Raw genomic sequence first — 14,969 nt, forward strand, 5'->3', positions numbered from 1 at the left:
TCATTTTGTATCCACAGAACTTAGCTTGTCGACTTTCAGGATGGGGACCCCAAAAGTATGGCTGGACAAAAATGTGGGTTACACTCTCCCTTTGGGGCTAGGGTCCAAACCTCTGTTGCCAACTCTCAGGGGAATTGTCTCTTCTGGCTGTCTTTAGGATAATCAGTAGTATCTTATGCACCTTCTTTGGGGATACCTCTTGTGTCCACAGGGTTGTTCAATGCTGACAGGAGTATCTATTGTCTCAGCTAAAACCCGACAAGCTATTTGAAAGAATTTTTTAAATTAGCTAAATGGCCAGAAGTTGGCCAAACTGGAGGCTGATATTCAGAGCCTGATAGGAACTTTTTTAGGCCTTCTCCCCAAAGTTAACCTGAAACTATAGGTCCTGAAGGAAAGAAAAATATTCTGAAGTCTTTGTGGAAGTATTTACTAAAACATTCCAAAGACACAGAGCTCTAAAACTAGAAAGTAAGAATCTTGATTTCCATCTTAATTGAAGATCTTCTCCCTGATGTAAAAGAAAATTGCAGGCACCCAGGTGGCTCAGTCGTTTGAGTGTCTGGCTTTAGATTTTGGCTCAGGTCATGATATCAGGGTTGTGGGATCAAGCCCCACATGCTGAGCATGGAGACTGCTTAAGATTCTCCCTCTGCCCCTCTCCCCACTTGTAGTCTCTGTCTCTAAGGAAAAAAAAAAAGGCAAATTGAAGATAATATAGTTGGGGGCACCTGGGTGGCTCAGTCGAACATCCAACACTTGATTTCAGCTCAGGTCACATCCCAGGGTCGTGGGAGCAAGCCCTGAATCAGGCTCTCCGGCTGATCATGGAGCCTGCTTGGAATCCTCTCTGCCCCCACCCCGTCCCACCCGCCACTCACACTCTAAAAACAAATTTTTTTAAAGATAATGTAGTTGGATGGGTGGGGCAGCCTCTTGGTATCATTCTGATTGCAACCCACTTCTTTAAGGAATTCAAAACAACCGTACTTCTGGTGCCTGCCTGGCTCAGAAGAGTGAGCGGCTCAAACTCAGCGTCATGGGTTCAAGCCCCACTCTGGGTGTAGAGGTTGCTAAAACCAAGCTTTAAAAAATAAAAACACGTTTGCCTTACAGATTGAGCCTTCACAAGACTAGAAACGTGGCTCTGAAACAGTCTAAAGCTCACCTGTCATTTTCATGAACCCTAAAACCGCCCCCCTTCACCTCAGAAGGCCTGCAGGTATCGTGAAAGATGCGGACTTAGGGAACAAAAGTCCTTCTCAGCGGAACTTGCATTCGTTCTCTGTGCCTCTGAGATGGAAGAGTTCTCTACCTGGTCTCCCCGATGTAATGCTTGTCAGGAAAGAAAACTATTTTAACATCTTCTGCACAGATATTAGTGAAAAGCTTAAGCCATCTGAGCAGGTAACCTTAACTTACTCCATTCTGCCAGAAACAAAATTTGGTTCTTTTGTAAACTAGTGAGTTCTGTATTATTTAGCTATCTCGCGGCTAAAATCTTAAAATGAAAGCTACAAGATCTGTTTGCATCTGTAGGTTTATGTAGGTCAATGTATATACGTTATAAACGGGATTTCTTTTTTAGCTCCAAAAGGTGTTGCCAAAATGGATTTGTAAAGAGCCCTATTTAATTGACTTAAAGACAGACAAGTATTATGTAAATCAAGTATCCTCTCAGAAATACAGGAACTAACCCAAATGATTTTCTAGTTAATGTGATCTAGGATAATCTTCAGTACATAAAAGCTAGTTTAAGTTGGTTGGTTTAACTAAAACAGGCATGTCTTTAGAGTTACTAACATTAAATATAATGTGTACATATAACTTTTATTCTACCTTAGTTTACTTAAAAATCAAATAGGCTCACATTATGTCTGTTACAGATTTTGTCAGCAAGAAAGATAAGATGGTGGTTAGCTGCTTAACTGCAGGAAAATTTCAATGACCGGTCTAAACTGTTAAAGGGCAAGTGAATTAAAATAGATGCAAGATAAAACTTTATAAATGAACTTTTCAACAACAATTGTGCTTTTTGGTATGTCTACTTAAAAGTAGTTTTCAAAATCTTTTTGGTAACTTGAAGCCTTAAAGTTACACTGAGACAGATAATGGATATTCATGGAGTATCTAGATCACTTTCCAAGTAAGATAAAAATACCAAAACATTGACTCAACAAAGGTTTTAACCACTTTGGCTTCCTTTTACAGAGGAGGTGAAGACATTCGGATCTACCAGTAAACCGGTTTTTGTGCTGCATTGGAAATTTTACCAAGAGAAAGAATATGCTTTTAGCAACTTTGAAAATGTATTTATAAATTTGCCAGTCCACAGAATGCAGGCTTTACGGTCCCCATTTGCTTACTTCTTAGTTTTCACTAGGAACGAAAGATCTGAGGCTTCCAAGTTCTTCTCAATGTGTGTAATGAAAGCTACTTAGAAATTATAAGGGCGGAAAGAAACATCTGTGTATGGAAAATAGGTAAGGAATGTAAAATGATCGGTTGAATTTTCCAGAATTAAAAGAGAAAACCTAGGACAAAATCCGAATGGATAGAAAAAAGTTGTAGAAGGTTTGTGGAAAGAGAATCTTGGCAGGATTTTACATGTGGTCAAGCTGGCTAAGACTGGAATAGATTTATTAAAGTTTTTTAAAAAATGAGCTTTAATATCAAAAGTACACTGGTACAAAATTAGAATTTGGTTTTCTCTCCGTTAAAAGGACAAAGTTTTCTTAGATTATTGGTCTGCTACTAAGAACCTAAGCAACTGCTGCAAAGGTTGTTTTGTGGTGGTTCTTTTTTTAACCTTTGGATAGCAAAGATTTTTTTCTTTCCCAAATAACTTACTGTGCTTTCTACAGTCTTATATCAGGTCTTTGATTACTTAAGAAAATCCAGTCTTTGCCATACTGAGAAAGCTAACTTTTGTTCACCTGTATTTACCTTAATTTTCTGTATTTACCGTAACATTTTTTTTTAATTATAAAGTTTTATTTTTTGAGAGACAGAGAGCATAAGCAGGGGAGGAGCAGAGAGAGGGAGACACAGAATCCAAAGACAGCTCCAGGCTGAGCTGTCAGCACAGGATCCGACGTGGGTCTCGAACCCACGAACATGAGATCATGACCTCAGCCAAAGTCGGATGCTCCACTGAGCCACCCAGGCGCCCCTCCCTTAACGTCTCCTATTGCCACTTTTGTTATACAATTATTTCGTAATTACCTGTTATCCTGTTTAATCAAATGTTCAAATCTTTTAACATTTTCTTAAAATTCTCAATAGTCTTTTTAACTTTAAACTAGCTTGAGATTTATGCCAGAGGGCTCCTGGAAGATTTCAAAGGCTGTCTCTCTTTAATTTAACATGTTCAAATATGTGGGAAGCGCCGTCAAATGCTTTGGTTTTGTGTGTACAGTAAACCTCAGGTTATATGTGTGTGGATGTACCAGAAAACCGAAGTTTCTAGAGATCTGTCAAAGCTCTCAGTGTCCAGTTATCACCCTAAATGATCGTATGCCACAGAAGTAACTCCACTTCCTTCTCCGGTGAACCCGTCGGCTCCTTAAGCACGGGCCCGTTGAAGTCTTCTGTCATTTACAAACAGTTGCTCTACTCCGATGCTTCTGTAACAGTGAGATTCGTGGACAGGCCCCGCCAGGTACTCTGTGCTGCCAAACTGCAAGGCGTTGAACCCTGGGTGTTTATTTCACAAGATGGCCCCAACTGACATCCGGTCCTGTGCAAATGCTGGAGACCTCAAGATAAAACTGACCAGGAAGGCAAGTAGCCGTCATCGAGCCAACATCATCCCAAGACACAGGGCCAAGAATGTTTCCTTCTACTCCCCCTTCCCTCTCTGGCCATCCTTTTCCCAATTCTTACATCATGAAGGTCTTTAGGATTCTTTTCTTCGGCCTTTTTTGCCTTGCCTCTGGCCCAGAAAGTTCTCTCAAGCGGGTAATCACATCCAAACAACCGTGGGATTTGCCACGATGCTGGTGAGCCTATAGTTCTGTCCATCACAAATGTCTGATTCCCGATGCCTCAGTTTCTCTGGAACAAGCTCAGCCCCCTCAATCCTGTCAGGCTCCCTAACCCTCAGGCTCCACCTCCCTGTCTCCAGTTAACCCCAAACCCGGGGGACCTTGCCTCCAGGCTCTGGACAAAGAAACAGACACAAGATGTTTACTAGAATAAAACCACCTGAGCAGCCTACAGATCCAGAAATTAGACTGGCCTTCATGGCTGTCAGCTGTCCAGTCCCGAGCCACAGACTCAAACCAGAATTTCCAGGAGGCGTAATCGATTCTAGATTCACTTCCTTCAACAGATTCCCCTACTCACCGGGCTAAGTGCAAATGAAGCGATGATCAGGAACCTCTCCTGAACTCCGAAGATACTGAAGAATCTGCTGCTAAAGCAATTAGCTGCCCAATGACAACAAAAAACCCTCAGCTCTCTCGCCAAAGATGGGCTCCATGATAGGAAAGCCATCAGTTATCCGGCAGCTGAGCAAGGAGGTGTCTGTGCTCCCTGCACTTGGATCGACACTTATGTGGAGGTTGACACTCCAGCTACATGAGGTCTGTGTACAAGCCAACTGGCTTAAGTGACTCCTTCAAAACAAAATTTTTTTAAATTTTTATTTTTTCTGAGAGAGAGGGGGGCGGGGGTGGGGAGAGAGAGAATCCCAAGCAGGCTCCACACTGTCAGTGCAGAGCCCAATGCGGGGCTCGAACCCACAAACCAAGAGATCATGACCTGAGCGGAGATCAAGAGTCGGCCATTTGACCGCATGAGCCACCCAGGCGGCCCTTACATGACTCCTTCGACAGGGAAATCTTGTTGACTGACTTGGGTCTTGGGAACAAGGGCTCCGAAGTGCACTCCGGATAAGCGCGCTCAGCATTATCCTGCTTACGATCACAGTAGCTCCACGGTGCGCGGAATCTCTCAAAAGCTTTAACTGTGTGTCTGCAGCCACTAAGCACCACGCAGACTCCTTAAGATAGAACAGGAGAAAAGGGACAGAGAATGGCCAGCTTAAAGACTGTGAACCCAATACCATGATCTGCGAAACGCTACAGAGATTTGGCAAAAACTGCAAGAACCTCAGAGTGATAGAGAGAAGCACTAATTGCCTTGTATTTTGATCACATCTCTCAAGGCTGAGAGTCTCATCAAGTGGGAATTATCAGAAACCAGACAAGAGGCCCAAAACAGTCGCTTATGCTAAGTCCCATGTCAGCAAACCACCACTGAATTACAGGTTCAGCTCTCCCGGCGATGGAATCTTAACCAGGAATGTCAGCCCCTAAAGGAAAGGGACTTTGCAATAACCGACGTGCCCTCCTGCCACGTTGGGCCGACTGACCTGTGCGACATTTTCGAAGGGCACGTTCCACTGTCCACAGGACGTTGCTCACAGAAGAAGCCGCAGACCCGATCCCGGTCGGCTGGCTGTGCAGACGTGCTCCCTCAGCAGGTAAGCACCTATTGGGAAGGAGCACAGTAAACCCTAGAAACCAGCGAGGGGCACCAAGTCCACCGGGGCGAGGAACACACGGAGAGTCCAAACAGAAGGTTAGTTCACTCTTGGAAGCAGTATCAGACCAACTCCTTGTCAGCCACAGGACGCTACTTCAAAGAAAGAAGGTGCACAAAAAAACAAGATGCTTTTGTTTGTTGGTTTGTTTTTCCTCAAATGGCTGTTGAATTTATTTGTTTGATCAATAACGGTCCTGGCAAAAATTAGTTAACGAATGCGGAGACAGTTGTAATGAAATACTAATTTTAAAAATCCATGACACCTTGATAGAAATTAGAGTTTACACAAACAAAAAAGAAACCTTCGATATTGCCAGTAAATATAAAATAAATGTAATATGACCGACAGGACAGCAAGAAGGCTTTTATACGTTTATATTTGACACCTGACCATATTTTCAGTCACCATAATATCTTCTCTCCAGATTTAAAAAAATAGTATGCTGATTTCTATAACAAAGCTTTTTTTCGTACAAAAATCAAACAATGGCCAACAAGTCACAACAGTGCAATAGGTAGAGAATAAAAAACCGCATCAAACAGGTGCTGAAAATAAATAGTAACTAGGAGAGGACAGAGCCCTCGTGGGGGGTTTGTTTCCATCACCTTGAGTGCGTGGGGTTTATCTTCACAGCCATGAGAGCTGACCTACCTCACGGGTGCCATTTATTCAGACAGAGCGTGACTGAACAAAGGTGCCCGAGAGCTGACCTCCCAGATGCCTCAGTCACCGGAGAAGTTACAGAAGCAAGAAAACGGGGTCGGGGAATCACAGCTATCATTTAAAGGAAAAGTTTTTTTCTATTGCTCAATCTTGTCAATTGGGAGTCCGTCAGCAGGTTCACTGAGATCATAGGATACGGGTAATTGAACACTTTTGTTTAAGAGCATATATGGCTTATTCAGGCAGAGAGACTTTTACATTCCAGCCCAAGCAAGCAATCTAAGTCATCCTGTGTTTAATGGAAGATCAGTCACACGAGAAGATCTCCGGGTTAAGGAACCGGTCCTCTGTGTGGAGGCCTCAGGTCAGGCGGCTACCTCCGACCAACCCACTGAAAAGCATGTGATCACCGGCAGCGAGGAGCCCGCAGGAGCCTGGCGGCTGCTCCTACACGGGGGCCACGCTGCCCCGGGGCCAGCGGGCGGGCTCCACTGGCAGCTCTGTGACAGGTCAGGGCCATCCGGTGACTCAGGTTCATGGACTGGTTTAGGGCCGTCAAAGGAGAGGGTGACAAGGGTGGGCAAAGGTAACCTCAGTAACAGCCATTCTGGCCAGTCAGGAAATCTGAGGCAGCTCCCCATTATAGAATCTGCACCGAGAAGGTGTAAAAGGCACAAGCAAGAGTGACTAGTAAGCAGAGATCCCGGAGGGTGACACTACGGGGCAATCCACAAGGCAGGAACAGGATTTACCTTGTTTGGCTCCACCCCCCCACCCCCACCCCACCCCCCACCGAGAGAAAGAGATCCTGATTCTGCTGTAATAAAAAAGCAAAGAAAGACGATTTTTGGTTTAAAAAGAAGCCACTCAAGGGTTAAAATAGTTTTAAGTTAACAAGGAAAATTAATCTTCAAATAAGCTGACACTATCTGGAAAACTCATCTGTCCCCTACAAGCCCACAATGCGTGCACTGCTTTGTCCTCCCGTGTAACCTGAGCCTGACGCGGAGAAGTCATACGTGTGAGAGAAGAAAGAGTCTGAGGAGAAAAGACATCTTTACAGAATGTACAGCACAGAGTTGTGCACTCTGACTCTCGGGATTACAGTAAGATGCACGGGTCTCGTTGGGTCTGGGCTGCTCAGATGGGCGTCTCCTTCCTGTCTCTGCTCGGTGACGGCTTGGCCTGCTCCTTAGCCGCTTTCGTCTCCGGGGCGCCGTCTCTGGGCGGCTGGCCGGCCCCGCGCCTCTCGGGCTCCTCGTCGTCCTGCCCTGGCGGCTCGGGCTTGGCTCGCTGCAGCTGAAGCAGGCGGAGCTGCACCCGCAGCTCGACGATGGCCTCTCGCTCTTCGTGAATTGCTTGATTCAAATGATTGTTCTTTATCTTGAGGAACGACAAAAGAACAGTCGTCACTTAAGCAAGAAGGTCCAAAGGAACAGATTCAGGAATAGAGAACAGTTAGCAAGGGTGTGCTACACAGCAATCTATTCTGTTTTAGTCAACTCAGCTGTGAGACTGGAGACAGGAACACGGATGCGCAAATGAGACACGTCAACACCTCGACCCCGAATGCACAAAATTCAAGAACGAAACTGCTGCTAATTACAGAAGAGTGAACACATCTGGAAAACATAAATGTACCAAGAGAAAACAGTTCGCTTAATAATAATAAATATTTCAGTGTTTCAAGTACGTGTATGTTTTGAACTGGCTCCTGACTAGCCCTTAAGTAAGCAGAAGATGAGAGGGACTTGACCAGCAATTAGAGGGGGACATCAGAGACAGGATCAAATCCCAGATCTATCTCAAAATGAACGTCTTTTGTGAATGGCATTTCTTTACACCTGAACTGTGCTACTGAAGCAAACTACAGAAAACTATCAGTTCTAGATTATCTGCCTGTATTCAGCAAAGTCGAGGTAGCGAGGCAGTAGCTAATCCCAGAATCCTACAAACCTCCCTCGGTAGCAGGCTACTTACTGGCCGCACGGCGCACCCTCTCCTCTCTGTGCTGTGGCATTTCTACGCAGCCTGCGTTTCCCAGGCTCCCTTGCGGCTACCTACAGCCACGTGACTGTGCCTTTGCTAACAAGGTATGAGCGGAGGCCCTTAACCACCAGGCATCCTTGGATTCCTTCCCCCTTCCTGCTGAGAGTGGGCAAGACCTAAGGCCACTCTGGACCCCAAATGTTTTCCACGTGGGGGGAGGGCTTCCCGTGTGGAGGGTGGCAGACGTGCATGTCTGCCAGGCGAGGGACATTAACCGTCTTGTTCAAACCGCGAGAGTATCCTCTCTTACAGCGGCTACACCTAGATCCCAAGTACTGCAATTCTGGAATAGATCTTCCTACTTAGGATTTTCACGTGGTCTGCCAAGTGTTAGGAAAGCAAACTAAAGTGCCAACGGGAGGCCCTTGTAAAGAAGGGAAGCCACCTGGTGGCCCAGGCCTCAACCGCTGCTCTGCTTCTCCCACGACACACCCGTGGCCGTAGCCAGTGTCCTGGGACGTGGACCTTGGTGGGCAGCCCCTCTGAACTCTGTCCACGGGACTTCTGTGGGCGGCAGTTTTGTGCGGGATTCTATTTTCTATGCAGTGAGAGGCTGATTTGCCCCAGCAGCTGAGTGCATCGGGACGAGGGAAAGCAAGCCGTCGCCCTGTTCTTAGAGCAAGATGAGAACGGCTCTGAGGTACATCTGGAGACAATGATTAATCTGGGGTAAGCAGGGGAACTCCGATCGCGATCACAGAAATCTCTTGCTTTTCACCACAAGATTGCCTCCCCGATCCCTGGGGCCGACACACTGGCTGCTCCGAGGGTTAAGGGACCAGAGAAAGCTCTGTCCCCATTTTACCCACAGGAGAGTCAGGAGGCTTTTCGACCTCTTCCACCAGCATTGCTCATCTCTGGGAACTGAGCCCAGATCTTTCGCAGTGGTTCGAGGGCAGTCGGGGCAGCAGCCACAGCCCAAGGACGCCCGCTGAGGCCACACTGTGCGGCGCGCCCGGCTGGCTCCGGTGAGACGTCCCCTCAACTCTCTCCTCAGCCTCCCGCTCGTTCCCACAGAAAGGAAGACCGCTTCTAAGGGAAACTTTCTGGAAGCCGGTGCTCACTTCTAGCTCCTCGTTCTGCCTCTGGAGGTCCTCCAGGATAATCTGCAGCTCCTCCTCGTCCTCGCTCTCGCTCTCGCTGTCGGAGGAGTACTCCTCGGTCTCGCTGCGGCCGTGCTGCTGGCGGCTGCGGGTGGGAGGCCGAGAGAGCCAGTGAGCAGAGGGGCGCGCACCGCTGCCCTCCCGCCCTTCCTTCCCCTTCACCAGCGCTCCACGGGTCTACTCAGTGGAGCCACTTAGGAAGAAACGGTAAAGCTGACTGGTTCGGATGCCCAGTTCTTTTGCGTGGAAGTCTGAGAGTTGAAACAACTACGTGCATTTTTCAGTAAACATTCTTGCGAACTTAAAACTAAGACCCTCTGCTTTCCTCTACCTCTGAATTTCAGCAATCTCAGCTCTGAGGCGTTCGATCTCTTCTTTTTCGGAGGCGATCTGTCGGCGCAGAAACTGCTCCATGGCTAGAAGCTCCTCCTGTTCAGTCAGGATCTCGTTCTCCTGAAATAATGACCACTGGTGAGCACCTTGGAGAGTATGAGTCTAGGGAATGTCCCCTTTTTGGGGTCTCCTATGTTGCCTTAAATTCTTTAGCCCCATACGTAACACAAGTTATGGGAAAGCTTGTACCACAAAGCTTATAATCCTGTTTCCCTAACTAATGTCATGGAAAGGCTGAGAAAAAGTAGACTAAGTTATTTGGGAGGAATATCTAGATTTTTCCCAAGACAAAAAATGCCACCTCAGAATCCCCTGTCCTCAATTTGCAAAGGCTCCCGATGAACCAGTACCCTGGGCACAAAGGTCAAGTGACTGTTTTTGATTCCCAGTCCCTCCTGAATGCCTTTCTACTTCTCAGTAAGGACCTCTCTCATCTATTTTGGGGTCAAGATAGAACTAGGAAAAGAAGGACCCAGGAGATACACAGCTGGTGTATTACCTTAAAGCAAATCCTAGTAAAGGGAAAACATTCCCAGATGAAATCTTTCCTCCTCACCAAAATCCACTGTCCTCCTCAACCCATGTCCCCAGAGATGATAAACAGTAAATATTCTGCTTTCACAGATATGCATTTCTAAAACTGGATCACCAAAGGGAAGCTAACCCCTACAACCTATGAGTCTAGAAATGAGTCTAGAAAAGAACCAAAGCAGACAAAATTTCAGAGGCAGAAACGTCAGGCTATGGAAAACAAGGAGTCGGAGGCAAGGGTCTACAGCATTTCCTTCTCAACTTCTAGGTATTGAAAGGATAAGCACCTGTGTTTGAACCTGAACGCCACTGGGGTCAAATTCTGGAGGGAAGTACTCAAAGCCTCCAGCAAGCAGGAGCAAGCTCTCAGAGATGTAATATGCAGCGTTCCCTCCCCATGTGTTTCTAAACACAGATGCTTTCCCTTTACCCCAGGGGACCCATTAAAGCTCATGTTCTGAAAAATGTCAGACTGAAAAACTCTGAACTAAAGACATAATCTGGGACTTTATCCTGTCTTCAGGGGAAGAGCGGTGTTCCTGCTAGGCAAAACAATGTCCTTCTCAGAAGTGAAAGAAAAGGGGGACGCCTGGGTGGCCCAGTTAAACGCCCAACTTCAGCTCAGGTCATGATCTTGCAGTTCATGGGTTCGAGCCCCACATCGGGCTCTGTGTTGACAGCTCAGAGCCTGCTTCAGATTCCATGTCTTCCTCTCTCTGCCCCTGCCCCCACTAGCACTCTATCTCACTTTCTCTCCCAGAAATGAATAAACATTAAAAAAAAAAAAAAGTGACAGGAAAGGAATGGAACTTGTAAAGCTTTAGGTACCCCACACATGTGAATTTCTGGAAATACACGGACTGCCATCAGAACCTGGGACTTCATTTCTGGTTAACCTCTGGGAGTTTCCAGAACAGAGTGAGGCTGACTTGAGAAATGCAGAGAAAGAAAGGAGCTCATTTCCAACTCTAAGCCTGGAATACAGTAGGTACTCAAGAGCTATTTGTCAAATCAATGAATGAATAATAAAGCAATTCATCTCCAACAAATGAGTTCACCCACAAAGAATAAAATGAAAATATCTAAACAGGTGTTATCAGCAACAACAATCAGATAAAATCTATACTGTTACATTTCAAGGATCCCAAACTTTGTGGTCAGGAAAAATACATTTTAAAATATTAAAAGTCTGGGCGCTTCCGTGGCTCAATCGGTTAAGTGTCTGACTCTTGGTTTCAGCCCATGATCACATGGTTGATGGGCTCGAGCCCCGCGTGGGGCTCTGTGCTGGCAGGGCAGAGCCTGCTTGGGATTCTCTCTCTCCCCCTCCCCCGCTCACTCACACACTCTTTCTCTCTCAAAATGAAAGAATAAACTTTAATTTTTTTTAAACTGCCATCTCATTAACATGAAACAAATTAATTACAACTCCCCTGTAAGTTACGGAAAACATTGTAACTCAGACCTGTGTGTGGATAAAATGAGATTAAGCATCTAGAACAGTGTCCAGTAAGTAGCAGTCAGTAGAGGATAGTTTCTCCTGAACACTTCAGCAAACACCACATAAAAGTTAAAACCAACAAATACAACAGGCATGATCCCATTAAAGCCACTTAATCATCTTTCGAGTTTCTTTAAAAGACTCACACCTCTGTGGTTGAGCTTCTCAAATTATAATATATGAGGACCATTTAGAGTCTTGCAACACACTCTTGAAGGACCAACGGGTCAAAGAAGAAATCAAATATCTAGAGATGAATGAAAGTAGAAACACAACGTGTCAAAACTACAGGATGAAGTAAGAGCAACTCGAAGAGGGAAGTTTATGGTGATAAATGCCTTCATTAAGAAAAAAGAAAGATCTCAAACAACGTATCTTTACAGCTGAAGGAACTAGAAAAAGAACAAACTTAAAATTAGCAAAAGGGAGGAAATAATACAGATCAGAGCAGAAATAAATGAAATAGAGACTAGAAAAACAATACAAAAGATTAATGAAACTAAGAGTTGTTTTTATTTTTGTAAATGTTTATTTCTGAGAGAGCACACACGTGCACAGTAGCATGCACAGAGGGGCAGAGAGGGAGAGGGAGAGAGAATCCCAAGCAGGCTCTGAGCTTTCAGTGCAAAGCCCAATGTGGGACTTGAACCCACAAAGATCAAGACCTGAACCAAAATCAAGAGTCAGACACTCAAACGACTGAGCCACCCAGGCACTCCAAGAGTTCGTCTTTTGAAAAGACAAAATTGACAAACCTTTAGCTAGAATAAAAGGACTCAAAGCTATACATGAAAGAGGAAAAACTACAACTGATACCGCAGGAATACAAAGCATCATGAGAGACTACTATAAACATTTATACACCAACAAACTGGACAACCTAGAAGAAATGGGTATGTTCTTAGAAACACAGTACCTGCCAAGACTGACCCATGACGGCATAGCAAATCTGAACAGAGCCGTACAAACACTGAATCAGTTCTCAAAAATCACCCAACCAAGCAAAAACCACAACCAGATGGCTTCACAGGTAAATTCTACCAAACATTTAAAGAAGTAATGCCAATCCTTTTCAAACTCTTCCAAGAAAACGGAAAAAGGAATGCTCTCAAACTTCCTTTTATAAGGCCAGCATTATGATTACCAGAGCCAGACAAAGACACTACAAGAAAAGAAAATTACAGGTCAATATCCTTGATGAACACAGAAGCAAAGAGATCATACACCATGATCAAGGAGGATTGATCTCTGGGGCGTAAGGATGGTCCAACATATGCGAGTCAATAAATGTGATATACCACATTCACAGAGCACACTGTTGGTAGGAATGTAAACTGAACCCAGCCGTTATGAAAAACAGAAGAACTACCATACGATCCAGCAATTCCACCTCTGGGCATATACCCAAAGGAAATGAAAAGAAGACTGAAGAGATACCTGCCCTGCCATGTTTACTGCACCATTATTCACAATAGTCAAAATATGAAAACAGCTTCGTGGTCAATGCATGAATGGATAGATGCGGGGTGTGTATGAACACACACAGACACAGGAATATTATTCAGCCATGAGAAAGAAGGAAATCTTGCCATTTATGACAATGAACCATGCTAAGTGAAACAAGCCATACATAGAAAGACAAATACTGTGGGGCGCCTGGGTGGCGCAGTCGGTTAAGCGTCCGATTTCAGCCAGGTCACGATCTCACGGTCTGTGAGTTCGAGCCCCGCGTCAGGCTCTGGGCTGATGGCTTGGAGCCTGGAGCCTGTTTCCGATTCTGTGTCTCCCTCTCTCTCTGCCCCTCCCCCGTTCATGCTCTGTCTCTGTCCCAAAAATAAATAAAAACGTTGAAAAAAAAATTAAAAAAAAAAAAAAAAAAAAAAAGAAAGACAAATACTGTATGATCTCACTTCTATGTGGAATGTTAAAAAAAAAAAAAAAAAGTAGAACTCATAGAAGTAGAGAGTAGAACAGTGGTTACCAGAGGCAAAGGGATGGGGAAAATGGCGAGATGTTGGTCAAAAGATACAAAGTTGCAATTACAAAGGATAAGTAAGTCTAGAGATCTAGTATACAGGCATGACGACTATAGTTAATAACATTGTATTAACTAGTGGAAATGTACTAAAAGAATAGATTTCAGGTGTTCCCATCACAAAAGAAAAACATAACTGTATGAGGAAACAATGTTAATTAGCTTCACCATAGTAATCACTTCACTATGTATAGGTGTATCAACCATCACGCTGTATACCTTAATTATGTACAATTTTTATTTTTAAGAAAGGATCTTGCAAAGTGGAGAAAAAGTTTAGCTTACCTGAGCAAGGAGAATATTTATAACTTCTTCATTTTCATTCATTTCTTCTTTGGAAACATCCTCTTTTGAAAGACTGGCAATCTCTTGTGCAATCTTGGTTTCACACTCCTATTGGGTGAGACAAATGAAAAAGAACTGCTCAGCCCCTATGTAACACATATTCAACAATTCCACACCATCACCAAACTTCCTTCTCACTTCCCAGAATTGTAAAAGTAGCAGTAACAGTCAGGTGACCCACTGGATACATGAGCATTTGTTAACTGTGCTTCCAAAATAAGGTGTGCATCTTAGTCTGTGGTTGCACTATGAAAAATGTTTAATTCTGGTTAACGTGCTCACCATTTCTGGAACCCATCCATATAAATGACCTTCTGTGATCTTTTTGTTTGTTTGGATGTTGTCAATTTTAAGTATACAATTCAATTAGTTTGGCAAATGAATACAGTTAAGTAACCGGCACAATAATCACATTACAGAACATTTCCATCACCACACAAAGTACCCTTGGGTTCTTCCACCATCTGCTGGCCTCTGGCAACCACTGACCTGTTTTCCATTGCTATAGTTTTGCCTTTTCTTGAGTGTCATATAAATTGAATCAGTCAGTAAGTATCTTTTTTTATGGAGCTTCTTTCACTTAGCATTATGCTTTTTTTTTTTTTTAAGTTTCTTTATTTTGAGAGAGAGGGAGGGGGAAAGAAGGGGAGGGAGGGAAGGAGGGTGAGAGAGTGAGAGAGTGAGAGAGAGAAAGAGAGAGAAAGAGAGAGATAATGAATATCCCAAGCAGGCTTCACCCTGGCAATACAGAGCCCAACAGTGGGCTCCAACCCACAAACCATGAGATCATGACTTGAG

The 14,969-nt window shown here is 44.6% G+C and overlaps 1 protein-coding gene and 1 long non-coding RNA gene across 3 annotated transcripts in view; one reads left to right on the plus strand and one right to left on the minus strand.

The window, feature by feature from the left end:
- Window positions 1-7,189: 7,189 nt before the first annotated feature.
- Window positions 7,190-14,969, minus strand: part of RALBP1 (ralA binding protein 1) — a 47,757-nt gene continuing 39,977 nt past the window's right edge. For both annotated transcript variants that reach the window (XM_047090361.1, XM_047090360.1), the window contains 4 exons: window positions 14,112-14,219; window positions 9,698-9,819; window positions 9,328-9,451; window positions 7,190-7,597 (listed from right to left, as the gene is read on the minus strand). In XM_047090361.1, the coding sequence (XP_046946317.1) occupies window positions 7,355-7,597; window positions 9,328-9,451; window positions 9,698-9,819; window positions 14,112-14,219 (597 nt within the window). In that variant the 3' untranslated portion in view covers window positions 7,190-7,354. The remainder of the gene's footprint in view (window positions 7,598-9,327; window positions 9,452-9,697; window positions 9,820-14,111; window positions 14,220-14,969) is intronic.
- On the plus strand, window positions 7,597-9,673 carry LOC124519891 (uncharacterized). The gene is made up of 2 exons (XR_006964216.1): window positions 7,597-8,932; window positions 9,075-9,673. It is a non-coding gene; the product is annotated as an uncharacterized LOC124519891 (long non-coding RNA).

Source organism: Lynx rufus, unplaced genomic scaffold (assembly GCF_022079265.1).
Source record: "Lynx rufus isolate CCGP_SWC_20201006 ecotype Redwood Valley unplaced genomic scaffold, mLynRuf1.p SCAF_29, whole genome shotgun sequence".
Classification (NCBI taxonomy): domain Eukaryota; kingdom Metazoa; phylum Chordata; class Mammalia; order Carnivora; family Felidae; genus Lynx; species Lynx rufus.